General features: G+C 50.3%; 2 protein-coding genes across 4 annotated transcripts; one reads left to right on the top strand and one right to left on the bottom strand.

Moving 5' to 3' along the window:
• The first annotated feature begins 99 nt into the window (after window positions 1-99).
• On the top strand, window positions 100-12,233 carry prmt9 (protein arginine methyltransferase 9). Of its 3 annotated transcripts, none has more exons than XM_076973818.1 (12): window positions 100-562; window positions 720-868; window positions 985-1,221; window positions 1,346-1,513; window positions 1,617-1,719; window positions 2,301-2,404; window positions 2,636-2,828; window positions 8,333-8,516; window positions 9,170-9,866; window positions 10,288-10,441; window positions 11,279-11,401; window positions 11,746-12,233. In XM_076973818.1, exons 1-12 carry the CDS (start codon window positions 356-358, stop codon window positions 12,052-12,054), a joined length of 2,628 nt encoding a protein of 875 aa, XP_076829933.1. In that variant the 5' UTR covers window positions 100-355; the 3' UTR covers window positions 12,055-12,233. The 3 variants fall into 3 exon arrangements, with proteins under 3 accessions (XP_076829933.1, XP_076829932.1, XP_076829934.1); XM_076973817.1 differs by having other exon boundaries at window positions 2,298-2,404; XM_076973819.1 differs by having other exon boundaries at window positions 553-576; window positions 2,298-2,404.
• A 9-nt stretch (window positions 12,234-12,242) lies between these two features.
• On the bottom strand, window positions 12,243-21,659 carry tmem184c (transmembrane protein 184C). The gene is made up of 11 exons (XM_076973823.1): window positions 21,508-21,659; window positions 21,109-21,383; window positions 20,626-20,756; window positions 20,431-20,467; window positions 19,926-20,131; window positions 16,344-16,418; window positions 16,149-16,242; window positions 15,126-15,238; window positions 14,878-14,977; window positions 14,601-14,772; window positions 12,243-13,848 (listed from the first exon to the last, which is right to left on the bottom strand). Exons 2-11 carry the CDS (start codon window positions 21,223-21,225, stop codon window positions 13,559-13,561), a joined length of 1,335 nt encoding a protein of 444 aa, XP_076829938.1. The 5' UTR covers window positions 21,226-21,383; window positions 21,508-21,659; the 3' UTR covers window positions 12,243-13,558.
• Window positions 21,660-21,972: the final 313 nt, after the last annotated feature.

The following is a 21,972-nucleotide window of genomic DNA, read 5'->3' as shown; positions in this document are numbered from 1 at the left end:
GACAAACCGCGAGCGAGGGTGAGCGCGTGCACGCGAAGGTCCCCCCCCCTCCCCCCGCCCTCTCTTCTACCGGACGCGCGCTTGGGGCTCGTGGTCACGTGACGCGACGGTTGGCGCTCCTCGCGCGGAACTCTCGACTCGGGCGGTTTGTGTTTCTCTCCGTGAGTATTTACGCGGCGGACACGGTCGGTGTCGTACCGGCGGGAGCGGCGGAGCTCGCGAGGCGCGAGAATAAAACACCACGTACGTCTTGTTTTTTTTTTTTACCGTTGATCGAAAGTTGTAACGTTCACGTTTAGGCCCCAGTCAGCGCTCACGGGGCCGCGGCGGCGCGCACCTCGGGGGGGGGGGAGATATGCCGGGCTCGGCTGCGCGGTCGCGGAGGGCGCGTCGTGCACGGCGGCGCGCGACCGGCCCGGCGGAGCAGCCCGCCACGCGCGAGCTCGTGTCCTGCTCGCTGGAGAGCGCGCGCCAGGGTGTGCTGCACCAGGACTACGGGACCGCCTTCGTCCACTACCTGCTGGTCCTGAACCTGGCGCCGGTCCTGAAGGACGTGGCCAGTGTAAGATGAAGAGGGTCCGACCATCACACTCCTCCTCACTACTCCTCATTACTCACTACTCACTCCTCCTCACTCCTGGTCCTGCATGTATGTCATTAAACCCATTTCACTCCCAGAAGGTCACTGGACCTCAGTGTGTCTCGTGTTGGTTTCACAGGAGTCCTTCAGGTTCACTCTGTTCAAGTGGGCGTCTGAGCTCCACGCTCTTGGACGGGTCCAGGATCTCCTCGGCTGCTACGAACAAGCGCTGGAGTTGTTTCCAGACGATGAGGTGATCGTGAACAGCATGGGCGAACACCTCTTCAGGTAGCGTTTACTCCAGTGTGTGTGCCTGGCCTTTATTAAAGTTCTGCACTCACTATTGTGGTTGATCTGTAGCGGTGGTGTGATTATGTTCTTTATGTTCTTCGTGCGTATTTCAGGATGGGGTTCAGGGACGAGGCTGCAGCCCAGTTCCACAAAGCCCTCAAACTGCGTCCAGACTTCGCCGAGGCGAGAGAGAACTTCCACCGTGTGTCCAACTGGCTGGTGGAGCGCTGGCATTTCCTAATGCTGAACGACCACAGTCGCAACCGCCTGTACCAGCTGGCCATAGAGCGGGCGGTGCGGCAGGGCCGGACCACGGTTCTGGACATCGGCACTGGCACCGGGATCCTGGGGTGGGCACGCTGCTCAAGGCTTTTAACTGCACATCAGAACGTGTGGAGAGAGTGTGTATGAAAACGTATAGTGTTTGACTTTGGCGCGTGTGGGTTGTGTGCGTGTGCTGGTCGTGTTCGTTAGGATGTGTGCGAAGAAGGCAGGAGCCAGCGAGGTGTTTGCCTGCGAGCTCTCTAAGACCATGTACGAACTGGCCTGTGAGGTGGTCCAGGCCAACGGCATGGCGGACAGCATCCAGATCGTACACATGAAATCACTAGAGATGCAAATACCACGAGACATTCCAGCCAGGTGACACATCACACCCTTCACCTGTGCACAAGTCACATCTGCTAAAACACATCACATATGTTGTGAAATATGTTGTGTATAGTGTTTAATTTTGTCTTTTAAGGGTGTCACTGGTGGTGACGGAGACGGTGGACGCCGGTCTGTTGGGCGAGGGCATTGTGGAGAGCTTGATCCACGCATGGAAACACCTGCTCCTACCTCCACCTGTAGGTACCTCCACCCTGCAGGTGGAGCTGTCAGGACATTCATCATTTCCTGTTCTGTTCACTTGCAGCAGTGCTGAGAATAGCAGCATGTTCAGATCCAAATGTTCGTGTTGAGTAACGAGGATTCGGGTTTACGCTCTCTGAGCTCTTTCAACACAACTTGGTCGTTTTGATTTCCTAATTTTGTCTGCATTTAGGACACAGTGATGCTGGTTTGCAAAACACAGTGAATGCAGTGCAGTCCTTTTATATAAAGTAATTCATCATCTCTGACAAGAAATATTCAACCTGAACTCACTGTGACTGATCTAAGGTCAGTGAGAGATTACCAGCAACACTGGTGGCACTTACATTGGGAGCAGCTCTCCTGCATGGAGTACGTGCTTGGATTATATATATATATATAACATTTTAGTCTCATCTGGGACAACTTTGATTTTAATCCCAACAGCCACTAAAACAATTCAATTTAAGCCAACACAGCCATCTAGTGTTTACATGTGGTAATGACTCAAATGAGCAAGACACTGCAAACAGTATAGCTGTGTAATAATAAATCTGATGTGTGTGTGTCCCAGCAGCCAGAGTCCAGGTCCAGTCCGTCTCAAACGGGTCGAGTCATCCCTGCCAGTGCCACCGTGTTCGCCATGGCTGTTGAGTGCCCAGACATCCGCAGACACCACAGGTCAGAGGTCATGGGTCATTTCTCATCATTTGTGAGCCAGATACATTTTCATAGGTCTTATAAGGTCTGTTCCACTCTAAACAAGCCGTAGTAAACAATTACACTAACTCACTCATCCAGAGACTCTGCAAAATTCCCAGCAGCTGTGTGTGTTTGTGTGTGTTTATATGTGCACGTGCGTGTGTTTGTGTGTGTATATATGTGTGTGTGTGTGTGCGCGCGTGCGTGCAGGCTGTGTGTGTCTGCAGTGGGGGGGCTGGATCTGAGCGCGGCTGGAGACGTGTGTAGTCCTGTGAACAGTCCCGTGGTGTCAGGTGAGCTGTGGGAGCCGTACAGCACAGACAGGCTGAGTCGACTACGTGGGGGTCTAACCAGCCTCACGCACCCCTGCAGACTGATGGACATAGACTTCAACAATCTGCAGGTATTCCCAGAATAGAGTTAGAGCACAAACCATGATACTGAAACTCATATTTACAGCGAATACAGTAACCCAAACCCATGCAGTGGTAGGATCATCTTAACTGAGCTAGAGAGAGTGCAGGATATCACTCACTCAGGATATCACTCACTCAGGATATCACTCACTCTACTGATCTCTGTTATGGGGCGTTTGGGAAACACAGCTCTCGTAACTTCTGTGTAATTCAACAAACATTCTTCAGAGAGTGCTAACAGTGTGCTCTGACTACATAGAGTGCTAACAGTGTGTGGTCTGACTACACAGAGTGCTAACAGTGTGCTCTGACTACATAGAGTGCTAACGGTGTGTGGTCTGAATACACAGAGTGATAACGGTATGTGGTCTGACTACACAGAGTGCTAACGGTGTGTGGTCTGACTACACAGAGTGCTAACAGTGTGTGGTCTGACTACACAGAGTGCTAACAGTGTGTGGTCTGACTACACAGAGTGCTAACAGTGTGTGGTCTGACTACACAGAGTGCTAACAGTGTGTGGTCTGACTACACAGAGTGCTAACAGTGTGTGGTCTGACTACACAGAGTGCTAACAGTGTGTGGTCTGACTACACAGAGTGCTAACAGTGTGTGGTCTGACTACACAGAGTGCTAACAGTGTGTGGTCTGACTACACAGAGTGCTAACAGTGTGTGGTCTGACTACATAGAGTGCTAACAGTATGTGGTCTGACTACCGAGAGTGATAACAGTGTGTGGTCTGACTACCGAGAGTGCTAACAGTGTGCTCTGACTACATAGAGTGCTAACAGTATGTGGTCTGACTACCGAGAGTGCTAACAGTGTGTGGTCTGACCACACAGAGTGCTAACAGTGTGTGGTCTGACTACCGAGAGTGCTAACAGTGTGTGGTCTGACCACACAGAGTGCTAACAGTGTGTGGTCTGACTACAGAGAGTGATAAGTGTGTGGTCTGACTACAGAGAGTGATAACAGTGTGTGGTCTGACTACAGAGAGTGATAACAGTGTGTGCTCTGACTACACAGAGTGATAACAGTGTGTGCTCTGACTACACAGAGTGATAACAGTGTGTGCTCTGACTACACAGAGTGATAACAGTGTGTGGTCTGACTACACAGAGTGCTAACAGTGTGTGGTCTGACTACATAGAGTGCTAACAGTGTGTGGTCTGACTACATAGAGTGCTAACAGTGTGTGGTCTGACTACATAGAGCAGGGGTGGCAAACCCGCGGCTCTTTGCCTGGTTTCATGCGGCTCCCCAGCCGGTCCGTGGGCTCACCTGCACAAACGGGGTGACACACTGCTACATTTTCGTGGTGCGCGGTTAGTTTACAAGCCTAGCGAGCCGCTAATACTTTTAAAACCGGCGTAGTGGAAAACACGCATTTGACTGTCTTCACAGCTAATAATTTACACTGCCCCCCCCGCCGCTCAACAGATTACACTCGCCCATGTACAATGTGGCTCTTTGCCGTAACACAGTAAGAAAAGTGGCTCTTGGTCTATGACGGGTTGGCCACCCCTGACAGAGTGCTAACAGTGTGTGGTCTGACTACATAGAGTGCTAACAGTGTGTGGTCTGACTACCGAGAGTGCCAACAGTGTGTGGTCTGACTACACAGTGCTAACAGTGTGTGGTCTGACTACATAGAGTGCTAACAGAGTGCTCTGACTACCGAGAGTGCTAACAGTGTGTGGTCTGACTACACAGAGTGCTAACAGTGTGTGGTCTGACTACACAGAGTGCTAACAGTGTGTGGTCTGACTACATAGAGTGCTAACAGTGTGTGGTCTGACTACATAGAGTGCTAACAGTGTGTGGTCTGACTACATAGAGTGCTAACAGTGTGTGGTCTGACTACCGAGAGTGCTAACAGTGTGTGGTCTGACTACCGAGAGCAGAGGTGGGACCAAGTCAGTGTTTTGCAAGTCTCAAGTAAGTCCAAGTCTTTATACCTCAAGTCCCGAGTCAAGTCTCAAGCAAAGACACTCAAGTCAAGTCAAGTCTCGAGTCAAGACAGGCATCAGTCAAGTCAAGTCCCAAGTCTGAAACTTGGAATTTCAAGTCCTTTCGAGTCTTTTTTTTTTTTTTTTTTTTTTTACCAATGTTGCAGGTATATTTTAAATGTAAATAATAGACATGCGTTCTTTTTAAAATCTGTATTCTCCTCAAATCTTGATAAAACATGTGCAACTGAAAACACGAAGTATTAAAAAAAATTAAAATTACACCTCTTTATTGCACAGTTCAATTTGTTAAACTTAGCTGCAAAAATATTCATACTTTAAACTACAATTTTCCAGAAATAAATATTCTGTGAAAAAGTCATAAGTAGAACTCCATGTTCAAATAAAAAGTGCTGATATTTTCACAGTACAATACAAAGAACCATAACAGCATTTTCCCTCTCTTCTCTTATCTGGTTTCTTGGAGAACATGTGTGAGTGACACAAGACAAACAAATATAAGAACTGAACAATTAACAGGAATCTGCAACTTTAGACATTTCAGTAAACTATTCTGCATTGCATTTCCTGGCCAAAAGTCTGTATGTCATTTGTGCACGATGAATGATGTCCCCATAGCTGAAAACTCGCTCCACTTTTGTCAATATATTTTTTTCTCGACGTAGATGTCTTCAAATACACAATCCATGCTGAGATAGAACTGGATATTATGATGGTGACAGAGAGAGGCTCTCTTCCCCGAGTTCAGATACAGAACCCAGGGTTGCCAACTCTCACGCATTGAGCGTGAGACACACGCATTTGACCGTCTTCACACGCTCTCACGCCACACGTCCGATTTCTCACGACGGAAAAAAAATCTAGTTTATTTACCTCTGATCCACATCTATGATTCAATGAGTTACTAGTTCGCTCTGGCACCAACCCCTGGCGATCGATCGATCGCGATATAATACTTAATTTGTGTCCATTTTACACCCCGCCCGGTAAAAATTTACGTTCGCCAACCCCCCATTTGATTGGTTGTGCTGCAGCTCATGCACACACGTACAGAGTATGGAAAAGCAGAGGACTGGTCTGCGTCAGAAGGACGGAAATGAAATTAATGGGGCGCACTTTATAAATATTAATATGCGTTTTAAAATTTAGATTTGGTGTAAAAAAAATCAAGTCTTTGCAAGTAAACAGGTTCAAGTCCAATTCAAGTCCCAAGTTATTGGTGTAAAAGTCCAAGTCAAGTCTAAGTCTCTGAATATTTTTTCAAGTCAAGTCAAAAGTCTTAATATTAATGACTCGAGTCTGACTCGAGTCCAAGTCATGTGACTCGAGTCCCCACCTCTGACCGAGAGTGCTAACAGTGTGTGGTCTGACTACCGAGAGTGCTAACAGTGTGTGGTCTGACTACACAGTGCTAACAGTGTGTGGTCTGACTACATAGTGATAACAGTATGTGGTCTGACTACCGAGAGTGCTAACAGTATGTGGTCTGACTACCGAGAGTGCTAACAGTGTGTGGTCTGACTACCGAGAGTGCTAACAGTGTGTGGTCTGACTACCGAGAGTGCTAACAGTGTGTGGTCTGACTACCGAGAGTGCTAACAGTGTGTGGTCTGACTACACAGAGTGCTAACAGTGTGTGGTCTGACTACACAGAGTGCTAACAGTGTGTGGTCTGACTACACAGAGTGCTAACAGTGTGTGGTCTGACTACATAGAGTGCTAACAGTGTGCTCTGACTACATAGAGTGCTAACAGTATGTGGTCTGACTACCGAGAGTGATAACAGTGTGTGGTCTGACTACCGAGAGTGCTAACAGTGTGCTCTGACTACATAGAGTGCTAACAGTATGTGGTCTGACTACCGAGAGTGCTAACAGTGTGTGGTCTGACCACACAGAGTGCTAACAGTGTGTGGTCTGACCACACAGAGTGCTAACAGTGTGTGGTCTGACTACAGAGAGTGCTAACAGTGTGTGGTCTGACTACAGAGAGTGATAACAGTGTGTGGTCTGACTACAGAGAGTGATAACAGTGTGTGGTCTGACTACCGAGAGTGCCAACAGTGTGTGGTCTGACTACACAGTGCTAACAGTGTGTGGTCTGACTACATAGAGTGCTAACAGAGTGCTCTGACTACACAGAGTGCTAACAGTGTGTGGTCTGACTACACAGAGTGCTAACAGTGTGTGGTCTGACTACATAGAGTGCTAACAGTGTGTGGTCTGACTACCGAGAGTGCTAACAGTGTGTGGTCTGACTACCGAGAGTGCTAACAGTGTGTGGTCTGACTACATAGAGTGCTAACAGTGTGTGGTCTGACTACCGAGAGTGCTAACAGTGTGTGGTCTGACTACCGAGAGTGCTAACAGTGTGTGGTCTGACTACCGAGAGTGCTAACAGTGTGTGGTCTGACTACATAGAGTGCTAACAGTGTGTGGTCTGACTACATAGAGTGCTAACAGTGTGTGGTCTGACTACATAGAGTGCTAACAGTGTGTGGTCTGACTACATAGAGTGCTAACAGTGTGTGGTCTGACTACCGAGAGTGCTAACAGTGTGTGGTCTGACTACCGAGAGTGCTAACAGTGTGTGGTCTGACTACCGAGAGTGCTAACAGTGTGTGGTCTGACTACCGAGAGTGCTAACAGTGTGTGGTCTGACTACACAGTGCTAACAGTGTGTGGTCTGACTACATAGTGATAACAGTATGTGGTCTGACTACTGAGAGTGCTAACAGTATGTGGTCTGACTACCGAGAGTGCTAACAGTGTGTGGTCTGACTACCGAGAGTGCTAACAGTGTGTGGTCTGACTACCGAGAGTGCTAACAGTGTGTGGTCTGACTACCGAGAGTGCTAACAGTGTGTGGTCTGACTACCGAGAGTGCTAACAGTGTGTGGTCTGACTACACAGAGTGCTAACAGTGTGTGGTCTGACTACACAGAGTGCTAACAGTGTGTGGTCTGACTACACAGAGTGCTAACAGTGTGTGGTCTGACTACACAGAGTGCTAACAGTGTGTGGTCTGACTACACAGAGTGCTAACAGTGTGCTCTGACTACATAGTGATAACAGTATGTGGTCTGACTTCATGAGAGTGCTAACAGTATGTGGTCTGACTACAGAAAGTGCTAACAGTGTGTGGTCTGACTACCGAGAGTGCTAACAGTGTGTGGTCTGACTACACAGAGTGCTAGTAGAGCGCTGTAGTGATCAGGGGTGCGCTGTAGTGATCAGGAGTGCGCTGTAGTGTCCAGGGGTGCCCTGTAGTGATCAGGGGTGCGCTGTAGTGGTCAGGGGTGCGCTGTAGTTATCAGGGGTGCGCTGTAGTGTCCAGGGGTGCGCTGTAGTGGTCAGGGGTGCGCTGTAGTGGTCAGGGGTGCGCTGTAGTGGTCAGGGGTGCGCTGTAGTGGTCAGGGGTGCGCTGTATTGATCAGGAGTGCGCTGTAGTGGTCAGGGGTGCGCTGTAGTGATCAGGAGTGAGCTGTAGTGATCAGGAGTGTGCTGTGCTGTTCTGCAGGAGCTGGAGGGCCTGTGCTCGCGGGAGACGGCCCAGGTGCGTGTGCCAGTGGTGGAGGACGGTGTGCTGGACGCTCTGGCCATGTGGTTCCAGCTGCAGCTGGACCAGGAGAACATCATCTCCACCGGACCTCATGAAGACACCTGCTGGGAACAGGCCATCTACCCTGTGCAGGGCCCACTGGGTAAGACCTGTTAACACCTGCACCTGGGAGACACCTGTAGCTGCATGTCCCGCCCTGCACACGTCTTAGGAATGTGTTTACCAAAAAAACTAAACTAGGCTTTAGATTTGATCACATTAAGCTGTACAGACGATTACAGTATACACACACCAGCACTGGCATTTAATTATAGACATATGAACAAATACAGAACATCTGTTTGACCAACCAACATTACATGTGTTGTGGGTATTTAGGACTGTGCTGTAATTTAACTGACTGTGCTATGATGATTTATGACCCCCCCCCCCCCCCCCCCCTATATATTTGCTCCCCAGCTCTGTCACAAGTCACACACTGTTGTAGTTGAGCACTAGTCCCGCCCCTTGCTGGATCTGACACACCCCTCCCTTCCCTTCCACTCCGCCCCTCAAACACAGACATACAGTTTGTGAAAGTACTTTTCTCGTAATAATAAGTGCTCGTAATATTTTAAAGGTGTTGCTAAGACTAAACGTTTAGAAGCCATACGTGACTCCCCTCTGGAGGACGTGTTATTGTGGTAGGGTTACTCACCTGGTAAGTATTAGTTTCACACTTTAACATCGTTCCTGCAGCCATGCTCTCTTGCTCTCTCTCTCTCGCTCTCTCTCTCTCTATCCCTCCATCCCCAGACTTCAAGGTGCAGCGTCATGACGAACTGCTGGTGGAGGTCTCGTGTCAGGACACTTATCTGAGACTGTGCTGCGTTGCCGTGGTGAGAGACAGTCAGACGTTCCGTCTGGACGGAGCAGAAGGCGGTGTGTGTGTAGCGTCTGCGGTCGGCCCCGAGGGGGAGCTGTGTAGCGCGTTGGCCGGCCTGCACACACACACACACACACACACACCTCCGCACCCCTTCACGCTGGAGTGCTCCGAGATCTCCCTGCTCAACAACCTTACATACCACGACAGCTTCCGGGTGGCCATGGACACGCTCCTGACCTCACTCGGGTCAGCTCGGGGGTCACGGGGGTCAGAGGTCGCAGGCGGGGGCTCCTCTGAGCCGTTCTACGTGCTGGATGTGTCGGAGGGTTTCTCCGTGCTCTCTCTGATGGCGGCCCGGGCGGGGCTGGACTCCTCTGGCTCCGGCTCGGTGCGCGCCTACAGCTCGGTGGAGAAGGAGCAGCACCAAGACCTCCTTCGCCTCCTGGCGCACACCAACGGAGTGGAGGAGAACGCCCTGGAGTTCTGGCTCACACACGTGGAGGACGACTCCACCAGACTCCAGCGGCCCGGCTCCGAGAAACTGTGGAGCGCAATCATCCTGGACTGCATCGAGCCGTGTGGCCTGACCAGACAGGGCCTGATGGAGAAGGCCACCTTGGCCAGGTAAACCCTGCACACCAATCAGGACGTGAGCTCAGTCTCCTCCTTACAGCGCTCAGTAGGAGTTTCACTACAGCGTAAACCTTGACACCTTGTGTTTGTTGATTGTGTAACAGGTCCTCTTTCATTAGGTGGGTGTTGGTGTTGGTCAGACACAGTCGACTTCATTTAATTGACCAAGAAATTTTGTCATTTCAAGTTAATATCATGTTTTAATGAAAATTTCACAATTTAACCAGCGTTTAGCATTTTCCCCCCCAAACAATATCCAGCACGTCCATGAAGTTTTTACAAATCCCCTCCCACACGGCGTCTTATCCCCTGTAAATACGTTAGTGTGATCAGACCCCAGATCGGCGTGTCCAATCCCGTTTGAGGGTTTGGACTGTCGTCTCTCACTGTCGTCTCTCACTCTGCTTCACAGGTGTCTGTTGGAGGACGGTGGACGTATTTTCCCAGAGCGCATTGTGGTTCACGGGCTGCTGGTGGAGTCGGACGCTCTGCTGCAGGAGAGTGCGGTGCAGGGTGTAGCCCCCACCCTCGGCTTCAACATCGCCCCCTTCATCAACCACTTCACCGTAGGTCACAGTTCCCCCCCCACCACACCAGCCCCCACCACACCCCCCACCACACCCTGCCTACACCACACCCGCCCCCCACACCCTGCCTACACCACACCCACTACACCCCCCACCACACCCTGCCTACACCACACCCTGCCTACACCACACCCTGCCTACACCACACCAGCCCCCACCACACCCTGCCTACACCACACCCACTACACCCTGCCTCCACCACACCAGCCCCCACCACACCCTGCCTCCACCACACCCACTACACCCCCCACCACACCCTGCCTACACCACACCCACTACACCCCCCACCACACCCTGCCTACACCACACCCGCCCCCACTACACCCCCCCACCACACCCTGCCTACACCACACCCGCCCCCACTACACCCCCCACCACACCCTGCCTCCACCACACCAGCCCCCACTACACCCCCCACCACACCCTGCCTACACCACACCCACTACACCCCCCACCACACCCTGCCTCCACCACACCAGCCCCCACTACACCCTGCCTACACCCGACAGCCACTCAGTCCACCACAGGACACGTGACGTGTTTCCACTGGTGGGGTGGGGGGGGGGGGGGTGTGTGTGTGGTGGGATCTGATCCAGTCAGCATTACACAGGAGATCCAACAGGATCCTCACATATCCCACATGACTGTATGTAAAAGCATTTAAATGGGTTACAGATATTTGATGTCAGTGCAGCTCCTTGTAAACGGTACACGTCTGTTCTCTGTTCTAACAGGGACAGTTGGGTCAGGATGAGCTCTGGCAGCTTCTGTCTATGTTTACATTCATGTTTTTTATCTCCTGTGCCCCGTCACCAGGTGCCTGTTCACGTGTTCCTGGACCTGAACACGCTGGTCTGCTCTCATCTCAGTGAACCCGTGGAGCTGTTTGACCTCCACCTCATGGACAGCACTGCTAACTACACCAGCAGAAGCACCAGGGTGAGACCCCCACCACCTCCACCCTTACAGGAGGAACACGCTGACGTAGCTAGCATGGAGACGTGGGGATCAGTTAGCGTGGGCCGGGACGTTTCAGTAACTACGCACGTAAAAGGACACGTGAGGTCACGTTCCCAACCGCGTGTGCTTGGGCGCCATGACGACGGTAGCGTGGGTGTTAATTACCACGGAAGGAGGATTTTAATTCGGGTCTGATTCTCAAATATAGTGCGTTACCTCACTGACATTAGTAACAGAAAATGCAAAACTCTCCGTTTTTGGACACACTGGCTGCATGGTCGGGTCGTTTACAGGGGGGTCTTGTCTCCTTCCTCCCCGCTCAGGTTCGGGTCAGCGCCCCTGGCAGAGTGACTGCGATCCCGTTCTGGTACCAGATCTACCTGGACACGGACACCAGCGTCAGCACGTTCTGCGCCGACTCCCACTGGAAACAAGCAGCTGTGGTCCTGCAGCGCCCCCTGCTGGTCAACACTGGCGACTGGGTTACGCTCAGCGTTCATCTCCACAACAGCAGCCTGTCCATCTCCGCCGTCAAAGAGCAACGGGCCACGCCAGCTAACGGGCCCGTTAAAGAGGGGGACGATGACCACGCCCAGGGCGGCTTTAACGGGGACGGAGGCGGGGCCTGTTAGTGCCTCATAGAGGGATGTGAGACACGCCGTCATCGCACCCTGATATTCATTGTATTTTTAGAAAAGTAAAATATACAGTTCATCCTGAGGCCAGCGATCATTTTCTACTCCATTGATATGAAATGATTATTAATGTTCTTTAAAATGCACCATGTACATTCAGATCATTAAACTGACAAACACAATGACGCATTCTCCTGTTGAGTTTATTGATTTGACAGCCAGAGTTGTAGATGACACTCTTTTAGAGGACACTCTTTTAGAGGACAGTTACCCAGACTAGAAGCAGCCATACGCCTCTGAGATGCTGCTTCTGTAGCAGATCGGATATAAAGGGATAAAACTGAAAAGATCTTCTATCTGCAGGAAACAAGCTTGTAAGCCATAAAATGCTTATTAATCCCACACGTCTGATATCAGGGATTAGGGTGGATTACTGCATCAAGCATTAGGACAATGCACACAACAAATGATGACATTTCAGGCCTGTGGAAGATAACGTCTTTAACATCAGTGCGTTAAGAAGAACCCTAAAGACAATTTAACAGTGAAATTAACATCCAACACCTCCATGAATGTCTGGAGTTCAAATCAGACGTCCCAGTCGGGATGGCAGAAATGGGCCTGTCACACACACACCCGTCTGGGGGGATATCCCCTGTGTTGTGTATTTTTAGTTGGTTGTAGCGTATTAAATGAACTGTACAGACATAAAACTAAATGACTACAGACTGAAGTAGGGTCCTCGATGAACCACGTTAAACAAAAAAATTAAAGATTTTACGAAAATAACCTTCAAATGGACCATCCCTTTAAGATGAACACAGTACAGTCATAGAGGCTTTTGTATTGAGGCTACAGTTTAAGCATTTGTGTCAAGTCATAAATTTCATGCGAACTGCTCAGGGTGTTGAAGACCATATGTTCCTTCTCAGGCGGTTTGAAGACCCAAGATCTCGATCTGCCGTTGGTCAGTCAGCGTTTGTGCGTGTAACCACACTGATCCCACCACCACCATCTTGATCAGCAGACTGTGACCATAACTGATGTCACAAAAGAGTTGAAGGACTTACTGATCCAAAAATATTTTTCAAAAGGTGAAATTATTGTGAAGAAGACGAAGTCCATAAAGGACAACGGTCAGTTTACGTGTTAACATCTCAATGATGATCTCATCTCATGTTGACACTGGGAATCTCGCTGTGAAAATCTCATTGATGTCTCATCTCGCTGCTATGTGCTACCTGTTCAGCCTTTGCTCAAATCTTTCACCAAGGACAGAAAAGCTGTGACAACACGGCCCTGAAAGGTTTTCAGCCAAGGTCTCGGTCCTGCAGTAGGTACCACACCTTCAGCCAAAACCTCTGCAAAACATCTTAGCCACAAGTCACTTGTGAACATTAGTTACTGGTGCTGACAGTATTGCTCATATGAAAACAGAGAACATTCATCCTCTCACTGTGTCTTACCCGTGTTAGCTCTGGTATGTCATACGCTAGCCCAGCTAAGTGATTGCTGCGTAGTCTGTGCAGGGCTGGTTCCTGGGGCTGCCGGACAGCACGCTGGGTACGACGACGTTCACACCGTCCTCCCACGCTGAGCAGAGGTCAGTGGGGGCGGAGTGGGACTGGGGGGTGTGGCCCATACCCTGATAGTGGCCTGTGAGGGAGGGGGACGTGGGAGAAGCATCGGGGGCGGAGTCCTGGGCGTCGGCCGCCAGCAGGCTCCTGTTCTCATCCTGCTCTGCCTTCTCCCTGAAGTAGTTCTTCTGGGTCCGGCCCATAACCGTTCTCCCTGCGGGTCAGTGAGGATTCACACCAGTGCACCAAATCAATCCACAGTTCTCCAATAATAACCTTTTTTCCGCATTCTATGTTGAGGCCGTGCCGGACTGCGTGCAGGTGATGTGAGAGCTGTGTGCCGTCTGGTGTGTGTGTGGTGTGTGATGTGTGTATGGTGGGTGGGTGTGTGTGTGTGTGTGTGTGTGGTGTGTGTGTGTGGTGTGTGTGACATGTGTATGTGTGTGCGTGCGCGTGTGTGGTGTGAGTGTGTGCGTGCGCGTGTGTGAGTGTGTGTGTGTGTGTGTGATGTGTGTGTGTGTGGTGTGTGTGACATGTGTATGTGTGTGCGTGCGTGTGTGTGGTGTGTGTGTGTGTGTGGTGTGTGTGTGTGGTGGGGGTGTGTGTGTGTGATGTGTGTGTGTGTGGGGTGTGTGGTGGGGGTGTGTGTGTGTGTGTGTGATGTGTGTGTGTGTGTGTGGGGTGTGTGGTGGGGGTGTGTGTGTGATGTGTGTGTGTGTGTGTGTGGGGTGTGTGGTGGGGGTGTGTGTGTGATGTGTGTGTGTGTGTGTGTGTGTGTGTGTGTGTGTGTGGTGGGGGTGTGTGTGTGGTGTGTGTGTGTGTGTGTGTGTGTGTGTGTGTGTGTGTGTGTGTGTGTGTGTGGGGGGGTGTGTGTGTGGTGGGGGTGTGTGTGTGGTGGGGGTGTGTGTGTGATGTGTGTGTGTGTGATGTGTGTGTGTGATGTGTGTGTGCTGACCACAGACTCACCAACATTGCGCACTTGCTCCGAGATGTCAGCCCGGATGTCGGAGACGTCCCACATGGCCAGGAAGGAGTGGAAGCAGGAGACCTCTTCTTGCTCCTGGATGTACGGCTTGTAGGTGAAGCTGAAATGGTGGGCGATGGCGGCCAGGAACATCTCCACACAGATCACAAAGTCCTGCAACAACAGCACAGCTGTAATCCTGCTGTAGCAGCGGGACAGGACGGGACAGGATGGGACGGGCCAGGACGGGGCGGGACGGGACGGGCAGACACGACGTACCTGCAGGCCGGTGGCCACCGCCTCCACGCTGTCCCAGTCCCAGGTGTGGGAGTCTGAAATCACCCCGACCTTCACCAGCAGTGCGATGAACACTGCCTGCCTGTGGGGCAGTGAAATACATCACAGTCACGCCGTCAACACACTGGTGCTCACATGTGTATTTATTACAGTCAAGTCTGCCAGTGAGGACTGTGGTGTGACAGTACTGGGCTTGTACTGAAACCTGGTCACTCATCACGTTGTCTTACCAGAAGGACACAAACACAACGAGTTTGACACACAGGAACTTCCCCACAGGTCTGATTGGACTCAGTTCCTCCCGCAGTGCCCTGTAGAACAGGACCAGGCAGTACATGGCGAACTGGGAAGAAGAAAAGGGAACTGTACAACACCAACTACAAACACCAACTACAAACAGGCTACTACCTACTACCACAGTCATATACAGTATTTTAAAGACTGATTTCAGGCAGCTACTGGTTCATCATTTGTTTTGCAAAATTTTCATGGACACTGTAGATCTGTACTAAGTTTCTGGATGGTTGTAAGACGCTGGAGATCAGGTAGGTTCTAGACAAGTTCTGAACTAACTCAAGTCCAGACCTCTTTAAGATATACAGACCCAAAGCAGTTTCAGAGTGGGTGGGTGTCTTATTTCAGTCCCCCAGCATTCAAACACCTTTCTGAGGGAAACTAAAGCCCCTCCTTAACATTGTAAAGCGAGGTTATGGGCATTCTTCAGTAAGAGGGCACATACTGGATCTAAACCCCCGAGACTGGATATAACCCCAGAGACTGGATCTAAACCCCAGAGACTAGATCTTAACCCCCAGAGACTAGATCTTAACCCCCAGAGACTAGATCTAGACCCCCAGAGACTAGATCTAAACCCCAGAGACTAGATCTTAACCCCCAGAGACTAGATCTAAACCCCAGAGACTGGATCTAAACTAATCACAGAGACAAGAAATGCACTTCGGTCTTTGGTCTGTTTTTACCCTGAGCTATCCTGATTCGTCCTGATCTACTGAACGAAGAATGAATTCTCATATGAGGACGTGTATACATATATAATGTATGACCGACCATAAAGCACTTCTGTAAGTCACTCTGGACTGTTTGCCAAACCACATACATGTACCACATGTGAAATACAAGTCAGTTTTAATGAACACAGAGGCTCTTTACATCCTTTTTCTGGATGCGAGTTAATGCAGAAAAGTGTCTTGCTCACAGACAACACAAAGCTGAATGGAGATGGAGCTTCTTACAAGCTGGGAGAGATTGTTCACGATCACCAAGTAAGTCCAGGCGTTTCTGGAGCTGAAGTTTCCTTCATCGTACACCCCACTAAGCTGACAAATACTGTTGGCACAAAAAAGATGATCAGGTCTGAAACAGTTCATGTGACTAAATTACACACAAAACCTGAGAAGAATCAACAGAACTGGGTATGAGACACTCACAGGGCAATGACGGTGGTGACGGGTCTCACTACGGTATACTGTAGAACGCCCAACTTACACCGGAGCAGGAGAACTCTGTAAGCAGAACCCACAGGAAGTCGATCAGACCCAGACATTAAACATTAACCTCCACGCACTCAGTAACTACAGCACTACAGAAGTCACAGCAGTGCTCAGAAAATTACAATGGGTTTAAATCATGAAGTAGAGCTGAATGTGTGAATCTGACTCTTCACAGTAAATTAGGTTGCTTCAGAAAGGTGATGTGAACCCTGCAGACTGCTGGGAGAAATGTAGACATACAGCTGCTTCTGCTGAAGCACAACCTCACTGACCTGAACGCACAACCTCACTGACCTGAACACGCAGCACAACCTCGCTGACCTGAACACGCAGCACAACCTCACTGACCTGAACGCACAACCTCACTTATCTGAACACGCAGCACAACCTCACTTATCTAAACACGCAGCACAACCTCACTGATCTAAACACGCAGCACAACCTCACTGACCTGAACGCACAACCTCACTGACCTGAACGCACAACCTCGCTGACCTGAACGCACAACCTCGCTGACCTGAACGCGCAACCTCACTGACCTAAACGCACAACCTCACTGACCTGAACGCACAACCTCGCTGACCTGAACGCACAACCTCGCTGACCTGAACGCACAACCTCGCTGACCTGAACGCGCAACCTCACTGACCTGAACGCACAACCTCACTGACCTAAACGCACAACCTCACTGACCTGAACGCACAACCTCGCTGACCTGAACGCACAACCTCGCTGACCTGAACGCACAACCTCGCTGACCTGAACGCACAACCTCGCTGACCTGAACGCACAACCTCGCTGACCTGAACTCGCAGCACAACATCGCTGATCTGAACGCGCAGCACAACCTCGCTGACCTGAACTCGCAGCACAACCTCACTTATCTGAACGCGCAGCACAACCTCACTGACCTGAACGCGCAGCACAACCTCACTGACCTGAACGCGCAGCACAACCTCACTGACCTGAACGCGCAGCACAACCTCGCTGACCTGAATGCGCAACACAACCTCGCTAACCTGAACGCGCAGCACAACCTCACTGACCTGAATGCGCAGTACAACCTCACTGATCTGAACACCAGTTCCTCACTGTTTTAGTTAATTAGAAATACAATTGGACCACAGAAATAAAATTCTACTAAACAAATTTAAACCCTAATTATCTACTGGACTCTGGGCCAGTTTCCTGGCAACAAAATTTAATCTTGGATTTAAAGTGAATCTCAGTGGAGATTCAGCAGGGAAAATAATTTTTAGTTTAGGCTTCAGACTAAAAGGTCTCTGAAAATAATCCCTTAAGATGCTGAAGGAGGATTAAATATTCATGTCCCTGGGGGTGAGGAGTGATAATAGAGGTGTGCGGGTGAGGAGTGATAATAGAGGTGTGAGGTGAGGAGTGATAATAGAGGTGTGCGGGTGAGGAGTGATAATAGAGGTGTGCGGGTGAGCAGTGAGAATAGAGGTGTGAGGTGAGGCGTGAGAATAGAGGTGTGAGGTGAGGCGTGAGAATAGAGGTGTGAGGTGAGGCGTGAGAATAGAGGTGTGAGGTGAGGCGTGAGAATAGAGGTGTGAGGTGAGGCGTGAGAATAGAGGTGTGAGGTGAGGAGTGAGAATAGAGGTGTGAGGTGAGGAGTGAGAATAGAGGTGCGAGGTGAGGAGTGAGAATAAAGGTGCGAGGTGAGGAGTGATAATAAAGGTGTGAGGTGAGGAGTGATAATAAAGGTGTGAGGTGAGGAGTGATAATAGAGGTGTGCGGGTGAGGAGTGATAATAGAGGTGTGCGGGTGAGGAGTGATAATAGAGGTGTGCGGGTGAGCAGTGATAATAGAGGTGTGCGGGTGAGCAGTGAGAATAGAGGTGTGAGGGTGAGCAGTGAGAATAGAGGTGTGAGGTGAGGAGTGAGAATAGAGGTGTGAGGTGAGGAGTGAGAATAGAGGTGTGAGGTGAGGAGTGAGAATAGAGGTGTGAGGTGAGGAGTGAGAATAGAGGTGTGAGGTGAGGAGTGAGAATAGAGGTGTGAGGTGAGGAGTGAGAATAGAGGTGTGAGGTGAGGAGTGAGAATAGAGGTGTGAGGTGAGGTGTGATAATAGAGGTGTGAGGTGAGGTGTGATAATAGAGGTGTGAGGTGAGGTGTGATAATAGAGGTGTGAGGTGAGGTGTGATAATAGAGGTGTGAGGTGAGGTGTGATAATAGAGGTGTGAGGTGAGGTGTGATAATAGAGGTGTGAGGTGAGGAGTGATAATAAAGGTGTGAGGTGAGGAGTGATAATAAAGGTGTGAGGTGAGGAGTGATAATGGAGGTGCGAGGTGAGGAGTGATAATGGAGGTGCGAGGTGAGGAGTGAGAATAGAGGTGCGAGGTGAGGAGTGATAATAGAGGTGTGAGGTGAGGCGTGAGAATAGAGGTGCGAGGTGAGGCGTGAGAATAGAGGTGCGAGGTGAGGAGTGATAATAGAGGTGTGAGGTGAGGAGTGATAATAGAGGTGTGAGGTGAGGAGTGATAATAGAGGTGTGAGGTGAGGAGTGAGAATAGAGGTGTGAGGTGAGGAGTGAGAATAGAGGTGTGAGGTGAGGAGTGATAATAAAGGTGTGAGGTGAGGAGTGATAATGGAGGTGTGAGGTGAGGAGTGATAATGGAGGTGCGAGGTGAGGAGTGAGAATAGAGGTGCGAGGTGAGGAGTGATAATAGAGGTGTGAGGTGAGGCGTGAGAATAGAGGTGTGAGGTGAGGCGTGAGAATAGAGGTGCGAGGTGAGGAGTGATAATAGAGGTGTGAGGTGAGGAGTGATAATAGAGGTGTGAGGTGAGGAGTGATAATAGAGGTGTGAGGTGAGGAGTGAGAATAGAGGTGTGAGGTGAGGAGTGAGAATAGAGGTGTGAGGTGAGGAGTGAGAATAGAGGTGTGAGGTGAGGAGTGAGAATAGAGGTGTGAGGTGAGGTGTGATAATAGAGGTGTGAGGTGAGGTGTGATAATAGAGGTGTGAGGTGAGGTGTGATAATAGAGGTGTGAGGTGAGGAGTGATAATAAAGGTGTGAGGTGAGGAGTGATAATAAAGGTGTGAGGTGAGGAGTGATAATAAAGGTGTGAGGTGAGGAGTGATAATAAAGGTGTGAGGTGAGGAGTGATAATGGAGGTGTGAGGTGAGGAGTGATAATGGAGGTGCGAGGTGAGGAGTGAGAATAGAGGTGCGAGGTGAGGAGTGATAATAGAGGTGTGAGGTGAGGAGTGATAATAGAGGTGTGAGGTGAGGTGTGATAATAGAGGTGTGAGGTGAGGTGTGATAATAGAGGTGTGAGGTGAGGTGTGATAATAGAGGTGTGAGGTGAGGAGTGATAATAGAGGTGTGGGTGAGGCGTGATAATAGAGGTGTGAGGTGAGGAGTGATAATAGAGGTGTGAGGTGAGGAGTGATAATAGAGGTGTGAGGTGAGGCGTGATAATAGAGGTGTGAGGTGAGGCGTGATAATAGAGGTGTGAGGTGAGGAGTGATAATAGAGGTGTGGGTGAGGCGTGTGCTCACTCTCCCATGGGCCACGGGGGGCAGCAGCAGAGGGGGGGGAGGTGTTTCTGCTGCTCCTGCACCTCCAGCATCAGAACCAGGCTGGGGTACTGCCTGCCCAGGTAGTTCAGGAGGAAGATCATGAAGTTGTAGATGACGTATGCCTCGTAGCACTCCCGACAGGTGTCCACGTAGATGGCAATGCTGGGGTACTTCAGTGCGATCCACTGCAGGCCAGAGGACACAGGAAGACACCAGTCAGTGAGAAAAGTCCAGTGTAAAGACGTCACTGCTGGTTAAAGTCACTGCTGGTGCTTGTCTGAAGTTAAGCATTATGTCCTGAATGCTGAGACGTCTTGATGCAGGTCAGACTGTAGATGATTAACCGAGTCATGGAACTATAACAGTAAATGGCAGCATGGATATACAAGCTAAGCCATGTAGAGGAGGAACTGGTAGTGAGCTGAAACGTTCTGTGTAACTGCTGCGTGAACATTTCAGATGAAGATCACACAGTGATACTCACACTATCCAAACTATATATAGGGACCATCCACAATATCCTGCAGGGTGGAAACAGAGAGGTTCAGTGAGTATCAGATCTCCAACAGCAAAACACACCCACACAAAATCTCCTAAAAGGGGGATTAATGTGTGGTATAAATGAAGGTCTTGATATGGGCTGCGGCGCGCGCACGCACACACACACACACACACATACCTGATGATGGGTTTCTGCAGCTCCGGTTGGGTGTAGTGCACCAGGTGTTGGAGTATACCCCACAGTGATATTGGGATGGTCATGAAGACAAAGATGCCCGCGATAAACCATGCCTTGTTGTGGGTGCCAACCTGTGTGCCAAAGGTGAGACCCACCACACAAAACCCATTAATATTCACCCCCGACACAACCCGATACCCCCCCCCACACACACACACACACACAGCTCACCCTCACCTCGGATCTCTGCAGCTCCCACACACACACACACACACACACACACACACAGCTCATCCTCACCTTGGATCTCTGCAGCTCCCACACACACACACACACACACAGCTCACCCTCACCTCGGACCTCTGCAGCTCCTACACACACACACACACACACACACACACACACACAGCTCATCCTCACCTCGAATCTCTGCAGCTCCCACACACACACACACACACACACACACACACAGCTCATCCTCACCTCGGACCTCTGCAGCTCCCACACACACAGCGGCACCAGAACCAGAACCAGCAGCACGTACAGCGCCGCCGCCAGCGGCCGGATCCACCGCCTCCAGTGTCCGCAGCGGCACGGCATGGCTCGGCGGGTCGGGGACGGGGGACCGGGTCGGGTTACAGCCGACACAACAGACCCGCCAGTACCAAATACCACAGCGATGATGTGACTATAATCCGGGATGTGAGTCGTTTAGTCCCGCAGTGCAAACCAGCGGGGTGAGAGTAACGCGATCACTCCTAAAAACACATTTAATTACATTTAAACACATATAATCGGTCCAAAACACCAGTACCGACCCGCACCAGTGACACCCGCGCGGTTCAACACGTCACACGTCGTCTTAAAAACAAACAAACTTGCCCAAACAGTCACGAACTTCCTGGTACTCACGACCCAACTACCACCACAGAGACGAGAACACACACTACAGCGCCACCTGTGGGACTGGAGGATAACACACGTACAATAACACACACACACACACACACACACAAACACATACACACACACACACACACACACACACACACACACACACACACACACACACACACACACACACAATAAAACACACACACACAAACACCCACACACACACACGCGTACAATAACACACACACACACACACACACACACACACACACACACACACACACTAAAACACACACACACACACACACACGTACAATAACACACGCACACACACACGTACAATAACACACACACACATACACACACACACACACACACACGTACAATAACACACACACACACACACACACACACACACGTACAATAACACACACACACACACACACATATACA

Source organism: Brachyhypopomus gauderio, chromosome 15 (genome assembly GCF_052324685.1).
Source record: "Brachyhypopomus gauderio isolate BG-103 chromosome 15, BGAUD_0.2, whole genome shotgun sequence".
Lineage (NCBI taxonomy): Eukaryota > Metazoa > Chordata > Actinopteri > Gymnotiformes > Hypopomidae > Brachyhypopomus > Brachyhypopomus gauderio.
The sequence above is the reverse complement of the archived record's forward strand: the minus strand, read 5'-3'. Positions and strand labels throughout refer to the sequence as shown.